At 41.6% G+C, this 16,708-nt stretch overlaps 1 protein-coding gene across 1 annotated transcript in view; it reads right to left on the bottom strand.

The window, feature by feature from the left end:
- Positions 1 to 2,946: 2,946 nt before the first annotated feature.
- The window catches only part of kiaa0825 (KIAA0825 ortholog), a 108,681-nt gene continuing 94,919 nt past the window's right edge, over positions 2,947 to 16,708 (bottom strand). The window contains exon 20 of the mRNA XM_036527175.1: positions 2,947 to 3,396. Within this exon, the coding sequence (XP_036383068.1) occupies positions 3,300 to 3,396 (97 nt within the window). The 3' untranslated portion in view covers positions 2,947 to 3,299. The remainder of the gene's footprint in view (positions 3,397 to 16,708) is intronic.

A 16,708-nucleotide genomic window follows, 5' to 3' on the forward strand; every position in this document is an offset into this window, starting at 1 on the left:
AACAACAGGAAGGAAACGTGCTAAAGCGGAAACGGAAGTTGCAGGCTCCATGGAGATGGCTGGCAGGAGGGAACATTTAAAAAGACAGCGACGCTCTGTCCGCGAATAGCGTTGAGTTGACAGAATGTGGTTTGTTTTCACTGCCTGAGACATAACCAGCCAATACGAACATCACGATCTTTATCGAACTGTGTGTATAATATCCTTTACACTGACTTTTTTCTCTTCTACCCCTATCATAACATTAACCTAGTAATCCATCAGCGGGGAAAAAAATCATGAACTTAATGTTTTCGCAATTGGAAGAATATCACCTGTGTTACCAAGACCACATAACTTCAATTTGATTAAAGGTTTGTCAACACTGTCTGGAAAACACAAAGCTGTGAAGGTATTGCGATGCAATAGGTTGCTTTCTGTGTGTATATTTTTAAGCCTACTGAACAGCTGGTATGGTTTAGGCTATAGGCTATACAGTAACTAGGTCTACAGTAGAGGAACTATTGTTCTATCGTGGATTAATGCATTCATACAGGAGACATTCTCATCAGTGCTTGGAATTCATCATACTAAACTGTATGAAGAACAGTTGACTGCTTAACTTGTATAACAGTCTTAGCATCACATGTCAAACATGGTCTGAAAACTACAAAGAACAGTTGAAAGCTTTTTGTTTACTCAATGCTTGGCTGCTGTTCTTGTGGTTTTATTGTAATGTTAAGTTTTCAGCTTTCATGTATTTCGGTGTTTACCTCTCCAGGTGTGTAGTTATCTCCAGTAAAACATTCTTCAGAAATGCCCTTTCTTCCAGTGCTCTATCACTGCTCCTTCAAAGAACAGAATGGCTTCAAAATTAAAAAAACCGAATGCTAAACAAAAGACGTGGTGTTCCTGGGCACTCTTTCATTTTATCTGCACCAGCCTGGGAATGAAATACAATTTAAGGGGTAAAAAAAAAGCTGCCCAAAAGAAATTACAAGTGCGGTAATGTCAATACTCTACTTCACAGTGCATTTGCCACAGTCAGTCAAGTTGGCTGTGAATCTGAGCATGAAAGACAGAACTATACCGACACCAGCTTCTGAGTGGTGAGAAGGTAAAAGCAACAGGGCAAAACACAGCCCTTGGTTATTCCTGAAATATCTCACTAGAATGTGTTTTTTTGCTTGTTTAGTCGTGGTCTTTTACATGGACTTTTACAAATTTACTCTGCTGTCTGACTTCAGTAGAAATATTTAATGACAATTATTCCGGCATGAGAAACACTACATTGTTTATTCTTTAAAAGATACTCTTAAACAGAGGGACTTACATACACTAAGTGTATGTTTCTTTTACATTGTCCTCTGATACTGTTGGAAATTCGGGCAGTGTTCAACCTTGTCCCTCAAAGAAATAAAGCATACAACCTTTTGGGTAACCTTTGTGTTTGCCATACACTGAAAATCTGGCTTGTGCCACATTATCAACCTGAGAAAGCAATGAGAAGATTGCAAGTTCAAATTTAGAACAGGGTCCTGCTTTCATACCCTTGAACTAGATACCCAACCTGAATTGCATCAGTAAATGTCTAGCTGTATAAATGGATGGTGTTTAAAAACCAGTGTAAGTTGTCTTGATCTTCGAAATATCAGCTAAGCAAATGAGTAACGTATAATATAGAATCATATGTATGTTTAATCTGACTTGGTGGTGTCACCCATTTCCCAGATTATGAACATAATCGTGATCTTAAGATATCTGTTTTAGTGGCACACACACACATTCAAGTTATAATGTGTCTGTAGTCCCTAACTATAACACAGAAAGATTTAATTTATATGTTCCATGCAAGTAAGCAGTTAAGAATTCCATAGGACAGAGAATACTCATATTGCGTACTGATGTGAAACATTTTCATGTATTTAAAAATTAATGTTGTTTTTTTCGGATGGAACTAAAATGAATAATTTCTGAAAATACAATGTATTCCCCCAAAATTGAAATTTACTAAAGCAGTTGGACAGCTCTTAACTGACCTGAAATTATAAGAGAGAAGGACCTTTTCTGTAAGCAGCTTATTGAACTGAATGTGTTGGGTAAACTAGGAAGCTTTTGGAAGGATACCCCCAATGAAGAATGCTGACAAAGATTCTCACTTGAGTTTCATACTAGGATTTATTCAGACACCAACAAGAGAGTATTACAAAATACACTGTGAAATTAGAAAGAATGGAGGGAAACAATTAAAAAGTATTATGTATCACAATAGAACAATGAGACATCACACATCTGTACCTATGGAATTTTTCCAAATACAGTTTACATAGAACCTCTGCAGCTGTAGAAATTAGGCTATATGGTACAGGAATGTTACAATTATTTATATCATAAATTCTGTGCATGAAGAAAACCTGCATGTCTGCAAATGACTTTCCAAAGAGCCAGTGGCAGGAAGTAAAAGACACCGCTAAAGCCTTTTTCTACCCTACCCTCTGTTCCCATACAATTCGCAGGTCAGAAGATACAACTTACAAGAGAAAGGCTTGAAACCCTGAACCAAGATCAGACAGCCAAGAAGTCAAATATTATACAGAAACATGGTGATTTCATTAGACATGCCACATGCTGTCTGAAACTGCCCTATTCATATTTCTCCATATCAGGGCAGTTTGCTCTTTTCAGTCAAAGACACACAGAAGCTACTATTATGAAAAGGGCTGCATTCTGTAAAAGTGTTGCAAGTATTGAAATTCCAAAACAAAAATGAATACCCCTTTACTATAATGTTAATTAGTGTTGTCTGTTGATACATAATCTGATGAGCGAAAATTCATTGTGCATATACGGTAAAAAAGTGTTTCTTTTTTGTCAATGACATCGTGACAAAAAATAGATATCAATATGTGTAAACATCATTACTAATATTAACTAGTTGTAAACAGAGGAATGCCTCTGCTTGTTCCATATTTTTTCCTCTTCAGGTGTATTTACTGATATCACAACCTTTCCCACTAATTCTTCCAAAACAGTAACTGTTGAATTAATTCTGTCTCTTGGAGCAGCTGCAAACAAAATACTGACTATTCAAAGTTCTCCTTCAAAACCAACCACAAAAAAATAAACCCTGAAAAGTGCAGGCCTATTACTTGAATGTTTACCCTGTTTTCCTCTCACCTCAAATGAATCTATTTCTCAAACTTTCTCAAACAGCTAGTTGAGGAGGAAGTGGTTTAAATCAAGCACATTTTTAATTGAAGATGTTTGCCGCCGTCTGGCAGTGAGGCTCCTCTCGGCTCCGGCTCGACACCGGCAGAGCTCTATGATCCCGGGCTCTTGTTGAAGTATGCTTTCCGCAAGAGATCCACCAGAGCTTTCTCTTCATCTTCAAGTGCCGCGGCATGCTGCATCTCCCACCTGAGATGCAGAGACAGAACTGTGTTAGCTCTTCCCCTTCATCACCCTATTACTACAACACACACAGATTGCATCTCTGCGAGAGGCGCGCGCGTGTGTCTGAGTGTCTGCGAGGGGTTCAGCGCTGAGATCAAGTGCAGAAAGCCCCAAATGCCCAGACCACCCCGGCACCACGCGCGCAGTCAGTTTAAACAACACCGTTGCCGTTTGTACGTGTGCATTTCGCCCTGCTTTCTGACTTTGTACGTGTCAGACTCGCGCGCCCTTCAATCCGCGGGAAAAAAAAAGCAGTCCGCATGAATATTTCACTGTTTGCGAAGCAGGAGAAGGGGGCCTGGAAGCATTGCTCGAAAATTTCCACGAAACTACACAAAGGGTATGACAAAAAGAAAAAAAAAAACTAAACTAAAGACAATGTCAGTGTGACAGATGTAGAATGCAGTTAGTTATCGAGTCTGCAGGCTTTTGGGTTGCATTTTTTTTCTGAAAGTAAAGATCGCTAAGCACTTTTCTGCAACAACAGTACAAATCCCTCTCTACATTTTCCTGTCGTAGAATAGCGCAAGAATCCCCACTGTGTTTGACTGCAGAGGCTCAATCACCAGCTGCAGGTACTGTATCAATATGCGGACAGTACGTAATCGTCCCATGAGATTTGGGCTGTAACTTGTCCAGCATGTGTGGAGGAGGACAGAGCTGTAAAGAACCTCGGTCACCATGCAGGGCAGACTGGGATGGCGAGCTGTCTTTGGCCTCCCACACCACAACTGCATTCAGCAGAGCAGAGTTGAGCAGAGCAAAGATTCAATGACGAAGAACCAACACGAACCAGATCCACAGAGACGCAGCCATCAGGTATAACGCGCCTGACGTTAGAGACCAACACTTTGATTACCACATGTTGTCTCTGTACTGTAAGGCTACACCTTCATATTATCTTACACTTTTTAAATGTCAAATCTCTTTGCTTTTATCAGCTGTCACACCATCACATCTAAAACAAAATGAGCAGTGATTCAACATTTCATTGAATCACGTTGACACATTTTTTAAGCTTGCTTTCAAACAGAAGAGCACAGACTTATCGTATGTTTGCGGTGATGGGCTTTGGCCATTATGTGGTGTGATTCATGTGCGGCATGCCCAGAAGCAGCTCTCTCAGTGTGAGCTCTTCAATGGGGTCTCCGCTTCAGTCTTTGTGCATCTGACTGCATCAGACATCCTCTTTCTCTTCCTCAGCCAAACTGTCAGCGCAGTAATTACCATGTATATGGAGGGCATTTGTTTATGTAAATATATGTGTGTGACGCATGGGGGCCCTCTCACATGTCTGCCTCCTCCGCTGTGTCTCTCCCTCCATCACTAAGCAGGGCTCTCCATCACCGGCTTGCAGGGGCTCACAGCTAACCGGGGCGGGGAGAGGGAGCGGTTAGATAGTCCTCAGTTTTCCACATACTCCATTTACTCAAAGCAGGCTTATCAAAGCTATACATGGAAAGAGACTGAGCCTGATTCAAAGAAGGTTTGACTGGGAGGAGGTATGCATATGATACATATGTACATGTATATGCCTAAATCATATATAGATATGTATAAATCCAATCATTTCACTTTTCATCCCTGGTCAGTTATTATTTAAAACTGACAAACAGATAACAGGGACATAAAAAAACATAATATTTACAAATGTCACGAGCGTGTGAGATAGTGGAAGGGGGGGGTGGGAAAGGAGTGGGGGTGGACGCTAAAGGTTTTTCAATGTTTAATTTTCAAATAGGATTAAGCAGAATGGCATTTAGCTGAAGGTTACCCGCTCCGCAGACCAATGCATTGTCTTAGCAGGTATTGATATTCAAGAAGCGGCCTGCTTGTCAGGGGGACAAACAGAGTTGATAAATGAGAAGCCTATCCACAGGAAGGTGTTAAGTGCAAATCTGAGAGAGAGAGAGAGAGGGAAAGAGAGAGAGAGAGAGGGAGAGACATCAGGCACTGGAACACAGTTGTCCTCTTTAGTGTACACACTGGAATCTCACAGCACCGCCACACTTCACATGAAGTCCCACATGAGCTGTATTATTTGTTACAGATTCCGATAGATCACATCCAAGGCTTGTTTCTCGTGAATTATCCCGGGGAAGTTTCTGCTGAAAATGCACACAAATAGTTTGATTTAGTATAAAATTCCATAATTCAAACACTACGCCATGGATGATGACCTCAAGCTATATTTTTGCATTATGTCTATTATTCAACGCTGAGCATATTAGAAGGTTTTGTTCTGCTTCTAGGTTTTCAGAGAAGGATCGCCTTATGGCATAAGCCATTTCTGTGAATGAAATGACTATGTTTTGGAAAGTTGCACACATTAACAAAACCCTTCCCTGTTGGTTTACTTGCCAAGAATTGACATATTCATATTGAAAAAAAGAATGCACTAGCATGCAGTTAAACAGACAGTAATTCATGTTTATCTGCTCCAGGGTACCAGCGATCCTTTTCCAACCATTCCAACTTGTGTGTTTTCAGGCTCTTATTGTATACGGTGCCCCTTTCAGCATTTGTGAATCAGCATTTGAGACTAAGGAGGCAGTCACTAATGAAGACTAATTAATCCACGAAACCTTTTACATACTCGCTGCTGCCTGTTCATTTAAATTTTTCACAACTGCATTTTAATGCATACAGCACTGAAGCTATGTAAGGAGAAATGTACCGTATTTACCAATTCTTGGTTTTTCTTGGACGGGGGGGTTAGAATTTAAACCGATCGAAAAAAAATCTCAGACATAAAACAAGCCAATACTTCACTTATAAAACAAGCCATTTGTTTAATATGCCTCGCCGTACACAAGCACAGGTGACCCGATGAATTCTACTTTAAGGTGAACCAGAATGATAGATAAACTTTGACGCCCGCAGATCCAGCTCAGATAAAGCAATAACAGGCAATTTATCAACACCGGCCCCGTCCTTTTGAATTTTACATCCGAGGGTCAGGCTTTAAATTCAGACAGCGCTCACAAAAGACATTCAATCCATAAGCCATCTATCTTAACAGCGGGAACCCATAGCCTGGTCAGACACAGGTCAGCACAAGCTCACCGTTCGCAAGCAAATCTACATGGTGCGCTTCTCGCTCTCAGAAAACACCGGTTCAAAGAACACACCTTGATGGTTTGATTCACTGCCGACGGACCGAAAGGACAACCTAACACACACGTGAAAAAAAACCAATCTAGGCCATTATAACAACTGTCAGAGCTGGAGTGGTTCTCCTCACTGGTGTGTCTCTGCCGCGCTGGGAGCCGGCTCAATCTCCAGCCAGGTAGCTGTGTTTGTTTAAGAGCGAGCCTGTCAAACAAAGCAGGACACGGCGCGGGACACGGCGCGGGATCAGCCTGACAAGGGCCTAATCACAGACTTCGCCCGGGCTTAGCACTTCAAGGATCCATCATAACCCGAACCTAAATATTTAAAGTGGTAAACTTTCCAAAGGTCGAGGCTTTCCATTCGCGCCGCGGAGAAACGTGTCAAGTGCGGAGGGCTCGCTACGCGGCCTCCCCGACGGGTCTGCTTTGTGTCCCGAGGATTTCATCTGTTACCTGCCACAGCTGGCACTTTGAACAAGGTTACCGTATGGCAAAAAAAGCGAAAAAAGAACCAAGCGCACGGAACGTGAGCCGATTGATATAAACATTTTCATCTTATCTAAGAGCCACGCTTGACGGCATGCTTTCAATGAGTTTTTCGCAACCCCATACTGTCAAAGACACCATAGGGTGTTATAAATTGTGTAATGGCTCAGGGGGAAGTCCATTAAGAGAAGGAAAATCGTTCCCGAGCAATATGCACAGAGAGGGCCCACATGCACGCACACATTTTGGTCCGACAAAATAAAACCCTGGAAACACATTTAGTTTGCCACAATGAAAATTCATCCCTGCTGTAACATGAAAATGCAAAACTAATCAGCTCATGAAGTGACAGCCTATGATTAAACATTACATTACTTCATTTTTTTAAATTTTTACTGGAGACATGGAGGTAAAGTATTAATCAAGGTGTGAAGCTGGGACCATGCCCAAAACCTTTTGAAGTATGCAGCCCAACTCTCCGAACAAAGCAGAAAGGATTATCTCAAAAAAGAGCCCCGCAGACCTGGGGACACATTTTACAGGGGATTCTTCTGTCACTGTTTGCAGTGAACCCACAAGCAAACTGACTGTTACCACAAGGGATAGACCGCATTGTCCCAAACACAATTTAAACCTATAACACTCAGGTCCAGGGTCTCGTGTATTAAACACCACACCTACAGCTGCCCTACAGTGAAACCTTGTGGACATGGTCAGAGAACAAGGACACCTGGTCACCGGTCGCAATGACCGTGTTAATCTTCAAAATCAGCAGTGAAGGCGCGCATCAGTGTAGAGGCCCGCTAGCAGCGAAGAGAAGAAGGGACAGTATCTCTTTCTCTCTCACTCTCTCTCTCTCGGTGGCCGGTCTGCCAGACGCCGGCCCAAGAATCAAGGGCTGTGAGCGAAGGCAAGCGATGGAGCATGTGATCAAAGGCCGCCGACAGATCTCGGAGTGTCCTTTGAAACGTCGCACACAAGACTCCTCGTCCTCGCCACGGCTTTAAACTCCAAATCCCAGCACTGATGAGCCCAGCAGATCAGAGGACCCGGCGGAGACCAAAGTGCCTCCTCTCAAAATAAAGCAGGGCTTGAATTTACTCAGCCCCAGTGCGTACAGCAAGCAGGGATACCACACTGATAGAGTGATGACACATAATCGATGCAAGTTCATGTGTTAAGCTTTTATATATTTATTTAGCTATATTTGTATATAGATATTGGTAGGCACTGATATAGATATATAATATAAGCCATGCAATAGCTCATTTCATTCTTTTTTCCATTCATGTTAAGTATGAACTGCATACAGATTTAGGTATAAATCATGCAAATGGAACTTTCAATGGGACAACGCAACAATGTGAGTCGTTTACACATTGTATATACACTCTGAGTTTACAATAGCATGAAATCTCCTTTTGAACACATTATTATTATTATTATTATTATGCAACGTTGAATTTTGACGCATATCACAGAGAGTTAGTGAATCAAATGTGAGATATGAGAATGTGGCATGGATCATAACCAAAATTTCCCCTCAGACATGATCATTTCAGTTGGAAAACAATATGTGTCCTCATCACATACAAAGGAAGGTATTCCGAAGGGTCTCAGCTTTAAACACGGATACAGCAGAGTGAAGTGATGATGACTGATGGTACAACCTTAAACTAATGTGTGAGCTTTACATATTTAAAGTCTCCCATGCAATTATGTGGGACTGCTTCTAGGTCTCAAATGTTCTCCAAAGTCAGTTAATGAAAGTTTGTGCAAATTTGCTGTGGATTAATTAATGAATAATTTAAGCCATGCTCTTAATTAATGGAGACATTTCCATATTAATTTGTTTGCCAACTGGTCCTACACTCATTCATATTGTAGCCTTGGAACCAGAGAAAGTGACACAGTTCATATTTAAATCAATATTAGTATTTTATAAACAATGTTCATTGTTGTTATGAATCCATAAAGAGAAGTCAGATCTGTAAGCGGTCTCTCTCGGGAGTCAAAGTCTGAGTCAGAATCTGCTGGTCATTTACACCTATGAAGTACAAAAAAGGACCACTCAATTCTCATTTCACATCCAGGATCTATATAATGCCTATTCCATCCTGGTCCTCCAGACCCACAGTGTTAAGCAAGATGTCTTAACTCTTTACTGCCAGGCAGTGTAACACCTGATTCATCTAATCACTGTCATGACTGAAGCAACACAACTTCCCTGCCTACGAGGGCCTGAGTAGTTAAGAGGATTGCAAAATGTTCTGGATTGCAGCCCCTCCAAAACCACATTTAGGGAGGCTATATATATATAGGCATGCATGCATACACGCGCACACTCACACACACACACACACACACACACACACACACACACACTACAGTCCCCTCAATGTACGTGTGCAGGCCAGCTTGGAGAGTCACTGGATTTACTTCTTGTCATGAGTTCACTGACTTCACCTGGCTGATCTGCCTCACTAAAATAGCAACCATTAAGGTTGTGATTCCAGGGTGGATGTAGAGCGGGAGTCCGAGACCCCATCATCTGTGCCAAATCATTACCCCTGCTGTAACACCGCTGTTTTATCTCGCTCTGACAGTCTTCTACAGGACTGTCTCAAAAAACTCTCTCTCTCAAGAAAAAGAAAAAAAAAACGCGTGCTGCTCTGCCGAAAACAAAAAGGAGGCAACTGCCATTTCCCCTGGAATCCCAATCAAACTCCACTGGCAGCAATGCATAATCTGTCTCAGCCCTTCCCAGCTCCAGGCTCCGATCTGTTGTGGAACCATGTGTTTTAATATCATTTTTTAATTCATGCATCTGTGCGAGCGAAAATACAGTAACGAGCATAATAACCCAACACCTTTCCGATGGCTCGGTGAGCCCCCAGGTCCTGTGGATCAAACAGCCATGTGCAGGCAATCTGTCTTGCCTGACACAGCAGGGCAAAATAAAGAGCAGAATATGACAGTTCTTATTTTACCACAGGGCCCCCTCCGACACCGAAACTCACCCCCAAAGCTACTGAAACTCGCATTCAGACACTTTCACGAGCATGGAACAGAGCCCCCTACAACTCAATATAAATAAAACATAGGCATATAAATTAATGAACAAAGATTTATACTTATAAACAGGCACCTACTGGAGCCGGTCCCGACACAAGTAGCTCATTCCCCACTGAACATAAAAACAAAAAGGAATGCACCATGATTTCACCTAGATATGCTTCCCAAAATGTAGAACATCATTTATTCAGTAGTTTTTTTTTTTTTTCTCCTCTTGGTTATGCATATTTTAAGTACAAAACATACTCAGACGCCCACACACTTGAGATACAAACCTAAAAACCTGACACATGGCTTGCTCAAACAGGAAGCAATTGATAGAACAGCTGAACTTCTGCAATTCTAAATCATTTACAGAACTTATGGATTTACCTACTGAATTAATTTGAGTAAACTGATGATAAACCCAGAGGAAGCAGAAGACATGTTTAAAATGGAATATCATCCTGTTATTATGTTATTATTATTAACATATTTAAATCGCACAGTGCCCTACAACAGCCTGTGAAACCATCATTTATCAGAAATCTCTTTTCTTGGCAGGCAACCCGCACTGAAATTTGGGTGGCTTCGGTCACTTTAATGACATTATTAGTCCTGTCATTTGATATTTTGTGTCAGGGCTGTTGTGAACCGATTAGCCTGTGAAGACCTTGATCTCACCTGCTCCTCTAAATATCCAACAGGAGGGGCCGATGCCTGGGCAAAGGAGTGTTTCAAGTTCGGAAAGGGGGCTTAGGCAAATCTGATCATACGCCTGCTCTCTTACCATTTCAAACAGCTCATTTTACAGAATGCTAATGAAAGTTTTCAGGGTTAAGGAGATAAATAAGTTCACGCTGTCGCCTCATTTAAAATCAAATGCCATCTAATTATAGCTGTATGTGTTTTCAAACACTTTGCATAATTTATTGTTATGCTTTCCTAATCTACAGATTTTATCAAGAGGCAGTAATTTTGTCTTATAATGAAATTATAATGCACTCCAACTATATCAGTCAACAGAAGCATGAAACAGATAATGAATGTGAAAATCTTTTCTATTTGCCATTCACCTTGTAGTGATTTTATAGCAGCATGGGGCTATTGTCAAACTCCAGAAAATAATGCCAGTAAGGCAAAAAAGAATTATAATAACCAAGGAGCAATATATATTAACCGCATCTCACTACGGCCTGTCAAATTCATGTGATCTCTGTAAAATTTATATTTCAAATAAAAGCAGATACAGCAGATACTTAAAATACAAAGTTTGTGCTGCAACACTGCAGCACAAAATATGTTAGCATTCATTAGTAATTAATTGGAAAATCAGACAGCAGCCATAAACCTCAGGTGTAATAAACCCCCAAAAACTTCTGCTTAAAACTGCTAATGAGTGGCTTTAGGCCAGAGCTTAAGAACAAGCATGACAGGTATCATGGATTGAACCAAAGCCAGGATCCAATTAATTACTAATACTTCACTGAGGAATAAAATTTCTGATCAAAACAGTTGGATCATCAAGAAAAGAGTGTGTTAAAGTTTGTCCCGGATTCATTAGCCTCTTACACCTCCGCATTAATGTTCCATCCAGGTAACCGGTAACAGTACCATTTGGTACACTGTCACCAGCCTGTCCCACTTCAAACCCCTTCACCTGCTGTCAAAAAACAATGGAGGACACCATCTATTAAGATCAATAAAGCCAGAGGAAGAAAAGGACAAAAGCATTAAAGGGCAATCCATCAACCCTCAATCTATTTAGTGGTCTTTTGTCTGTTCAGATTATGCTGTACCATATAACATCGCATGGCGTTGTTGTGTTGCGTTAACTCCTACCGGGAAACAGGACCCAAAGCAAAGAACAGATGGGTGAATGACAACTTTGCGATGCAACAGATGGAATATCAATTTTAAGTGAAAACAGACTGTCTTATACTGTCATGATAATAATAAAAATACATGATCAATGTGAGCACACTCCCTTCATTATGTGAACCCCAAGTGTACTTTCAGACTGTGGGACCTGAATTCTTCATGACTTTGACCTCTAATCTATAAATCAATCTCCATGTATTGTAAGGACACATTGTAAACTACTACAGAGATACATTATACTCTTTATCAACCCTTAAGATGAGAGGAATCTATGCCTTGCACACTGCAGTTTCCTCAATGAATGCTGATGAATTGAAGGGATAGTCTTTGCATACCTAAAAAGGTGTTATTTCCAATCCTCAATTAATATACGGGGGTAATTGATGGGAGGAGCATGTAGTCTTGCATCCACTTAGAGGCTTTCACGAGCAGCGGTCGATTTTCCAGAGACAGAGGGAGATAGAGAGAGTGAGGGAGACGCCACAAATCACACCGGTGGAGTCGAGGGGACGGTTCTGATCCGAGCCTGTTGTGAAAGAGTGATGGCACTCAACAGGACGGCTTCTGTGGGGAACTCAGCCATTTAATAACAACTCCACCTGCCTTTCACGTTAAGCTTGTAAGGTTTTGGTACATTAACTTCAAGAGGAAAAAGTGTTTTGATTTAAAACCAGTATGCGAAAAGCTTTGATTACCTGGTAGTAATAGATTTGTCTGAATACCGACTAGTATGGAAGTTTGTACCAAAGTTTGTTAAAGTTTGGCCTGAAACATTGAAACAAAAAATGTTTAAATATTTACTCAAACACGAAAAGCACCAGCTGTAACTCCAGCAGGCATTTGGTGTGGGAAAACCCTTGTGTGTCTTTGGCTGGAAGTGATAACTGTTGAAAATTTCTGAAATCATAAAGAGATTTTTCACTTAAAAGACCATCACATAATATTATATCATTTGTAATCATGTGATTACTGTAGCCTGTTGAAGACAGGAAGCTGTCATCTGTACACCTGTAAAATGTTCCCAAGGAGATAGGAATACACTTCCAGTCTGAGAAAAAGCAAAAGTAAAAGCAACATTTACGGGTGCTAATCTTCCTCTAAATGCCCGACTGTGAATGTCTGTGCAGGCCACTTAATAAATGCCTCCAGATTTTCTTTAAGGCTCTGAATTCACACATTTTCAAAACTATCCTATGCAGTTCAATCAGAGTGGCACAAAGTGTCTTTCTTCTGTATTAGCTTATTACATTCCTTCTCTCCCCCCAGAGAAATCACAATGTCAGCATTTATTTATGTGTTGTATGTCTTTCATCGGGTTACCGTTCGCTGGCCCTTCCCCGCTGAGCGGTCCATGGACGCGGGGCCCCTATATTCGATACCCGCCAGCAGCTTGGCGTTTCACAGGAGCACCATGGCTGGCGTGTCGGAACTCCGCGCCACCCAGGTGGCTACATTCGGGCCAAATGAGCTGTGAAGGGTTTCATCTCTGCCCGTCACAGCCTCCCTCTCTCACTCTCCCTCTCCCTCTCTCTCCGGAGCCCCGCGGTACGCAACCCCCCGGCGCTCCCGACGTGATTTGTCACACTCCATCAATACGCAATAAATTATTGCCATTCTGCCTTGTCAATGGGGTCCTGTGTTCACCGCGGCAGCTGCCTGACAACCGCCAGCTCTGAAGGAGCGTCTTCTCTCCCGCCTGAACAGAGTGCTGTCATAACCGTGCATGCCACTCCCTTACACAGCAATAGCTGGGCAGGCAGGGACGATAATCAGATGCTTCCTGAAAATGATAGCACAGTTTGCTTGGACAGAAGTTCTGGAAACCTGCATTAGCTTCACACAGCCAGGGCCTTACTGCATGGACCCTGTCCTGCCAAACAGTATTAAGCTATGCAGGAGTGCATGTATACTGTATACTGGGTGGCAGAGTGATGTAGCACGAGGTAAATGATCATGCAATTGTAGGGTTTCAGGTTCAAATCCCAGCAGGGTTACTGCCTTTGATGTAGGAACTATACAGCCAAAACTCAGTTGTGTCGTGATGCCCTTGATAATTGCATCTGCCCCAGAGGATAAACACTGCAACACTTTAATATGTATAGCAGGTGGTGCTGATTCCTTTTTGATTCCTTTTTGTGGATTAAAAGGACCCATCAAACTAAGCAGCTGAGGTCAGAATAGTGCGTGGGTAAATAACGTAATCCTAATAAGTCTATCAATGCAGATCTCAGTCAGCCAACAAATCCATCAACAGGTTATTTCCTCAAAAGCAGATATGAACAGCGTCCCTGATGTAGTGTCATGCAATTCTATGCATTTCAAGATGTGCTGGTCAACCTGCATCAAACGTTAACTCTCAGTGCCGTGCCATGAATAGTGCAAGGCCAGCAGGTAGCTTTGTTATTGCATACTGCCAAAGGAGATTATAACAGGATACAAAATGGACCTGTGCAGTAGCAAAAGCACGTTTGATTCTTAGTGGGAGAAAGAGCAGTATGTTTTTGATGACAGAATATAGAAGAATAGAGCGCATGCTTTGTGGATAGGTAATGAAGCAGTGAGAGCAACTGCATGAAAGCAAACAGCAGGAAGAGGTGATATGGTAACAAACACCCTGTGAAAGGCAGCCTATTGGGTTTCTTTTCTTTTTTATTATGATTTCTGTGTCATTGCCATAAAGCATTGTATATAGTTTGTTTACCTTCCAAGAGCCAGGAAAGTTAGCTAACTAACTTTTTAGGGAATGTAAAATGCTTGCTCTTGTTCTTCTCCTTGATTGCTATACCTGTCTAGCTAATACTTGCATTGCTTTTCAGTTAGCTCGTATACCGCCTGGGGTAGCTTTAGGTATTGTCCATTATCCACAACCCATGTTTCCAGTGTGGTAAAACACACACAGACCATCAACTCTGTCCTTTGCAGTATTTCTCGAAGTTGTGGCTGAGTAGCTTATATACAAGTTCCTTAATTCTTAGAAAGAAAATTGGGACTCCCCATTTTCTGACCACTGAGCATGTCTCCAGTTTGTGATGCTAAATTGTTAAATATAGTTAGCTAGTGTGCCGTTAATGTCACGCATGGCACACAGGCAATTGGAGCCTTAAATGAAAGTATGTGGCAATGCGCTATCAAAGTTTCACTCAGCTAATCTGTTGCTCTGCATCTACAACAGCTGGATCAGATGAATGGATTGACTAAATGGTTAGTATAGCAGTTCACACCCATTCCCAGCAGTTCTGCCAACCTAGGTCCTGTACATTAAACTGAACGTGCTCAAATGCAGACAATTACACATACCTCTTCTTACACAATAGCACTATGCTGTTTTTTTTTTTCCACAGACGTGTCTGTGGTAAAAATTTTAAGTGGCCATGGCTATGATGACAATGTGACATGAGCGATATAACCTTATAATAAAATGATTTTCATCTTAGTTACTTATATTACTTATATCATCGTATTTACTGATATTATTTAACTGTAATAGGTATAATATTTCTTAAATCAAGTTATTTCCGCAACACTACTGACAGTACATGGATAACCAACTGTAATGCCATTCAGAACTTCGTGGTCCACCCATTTTAATGTGCTGTGTCTGACGAGTTTTTTTAGATAATTGCGATCCTTTGAATTAAAACGTGATAACACATTTCCAAAAGCGAAAGTCCAGCTGTAACAACAAGCATATAATTACTTCTGTGCTAATTAGAGTCATTTAAGAGAAATTATTCCAGCAGCCTTGGTTGACGGATGAAAAAAAAAAGAAAAAGAAAAAAACTGGACTGACTGCATTTTATTTAGCTAAGCAAGAATTCATATCATACAGACACAGGTGTACATTGCATGAACATCAGGAATGAATAAGGAAAATTAAAACACAGAAGACTTTTTTCTCTTTTAAGTTCTCCAATCAGCAAATTTGCATCAGCTAACATTACTCTGGCTCAATGCAAACGCATTGAAGCCCAGTTGTCCAATAGAAGCTGAGTTCAGACTCTTGCCATGGCACTGGGGATGTGGCAAGATACACTCCAAGCACATGACCCACAATGCAAATCAGAGCATTAGCGTAGGCCCTGGAAAAGCCTGCAATAATCATAAATCCTGCTGACTGAAAAATGTTGCCTTTAGTGTGCCTCCGTAATCCCCTCTATTTAGCCTAATTACAAACACCATACAGGTAATAAAAGTCTGGAGGCTATTAATTATGACACCTCATCCCGGGAACTTTTAAGGCTGCCTATTAGAATCCATAAATCCAGGCTGCACCCTCTGTGGCCTTGTGGCATGACGTCACATGGCACAGTCAGGGAGAGAGGCCTGGATCCCCCGGAGTCCATATCAGGGATGCAAGAGGGTCACCCCTGGGAGAGGAAACCCAAAAACCAGATGCAGTACCTCAGCTTGCATGTGTTAGCGTACGGGAAGCCAGGGGGCCTAACCCACCCATGCTAGATTGGCATGTCTCCCATTGTTTTGCACCTGTGCCCGCTGTCATTCGGGGAAAGTCCTGTCACCACCCCAAGCAAGGCAGAACACACCTGTGGGTGTTTTTTTTTTTTTTTTCCCCTTTCGCGATACACCGTGACGCTCTCCAGAGCAAACCGGGTGTGACGGATCCTTCGGGATCACCCTGCCTCTCACCTGTTTGAACCTTAATTTAACAGAGTCCATTCACCTAAACTAAACATAGTCCGTCCTTTACTCTGCACGCTTTAAGTGATCTGAATGGACAGTGA

This window comes from Megalops cyprinoides, chromosome 4, assembly GCF_013368585.1.
Source record: "Megalops cyprinoides isolate fMegCyp1 chromosome 4, fMegCyp1.pri, whole genome shotgun sequence".
Lineage (NCBI taxonomy): Eukaryota > Metazoa > Chordata > Actinopteri > Elopiformes > Megalopidae > Megalops > Megalops cyprinoides.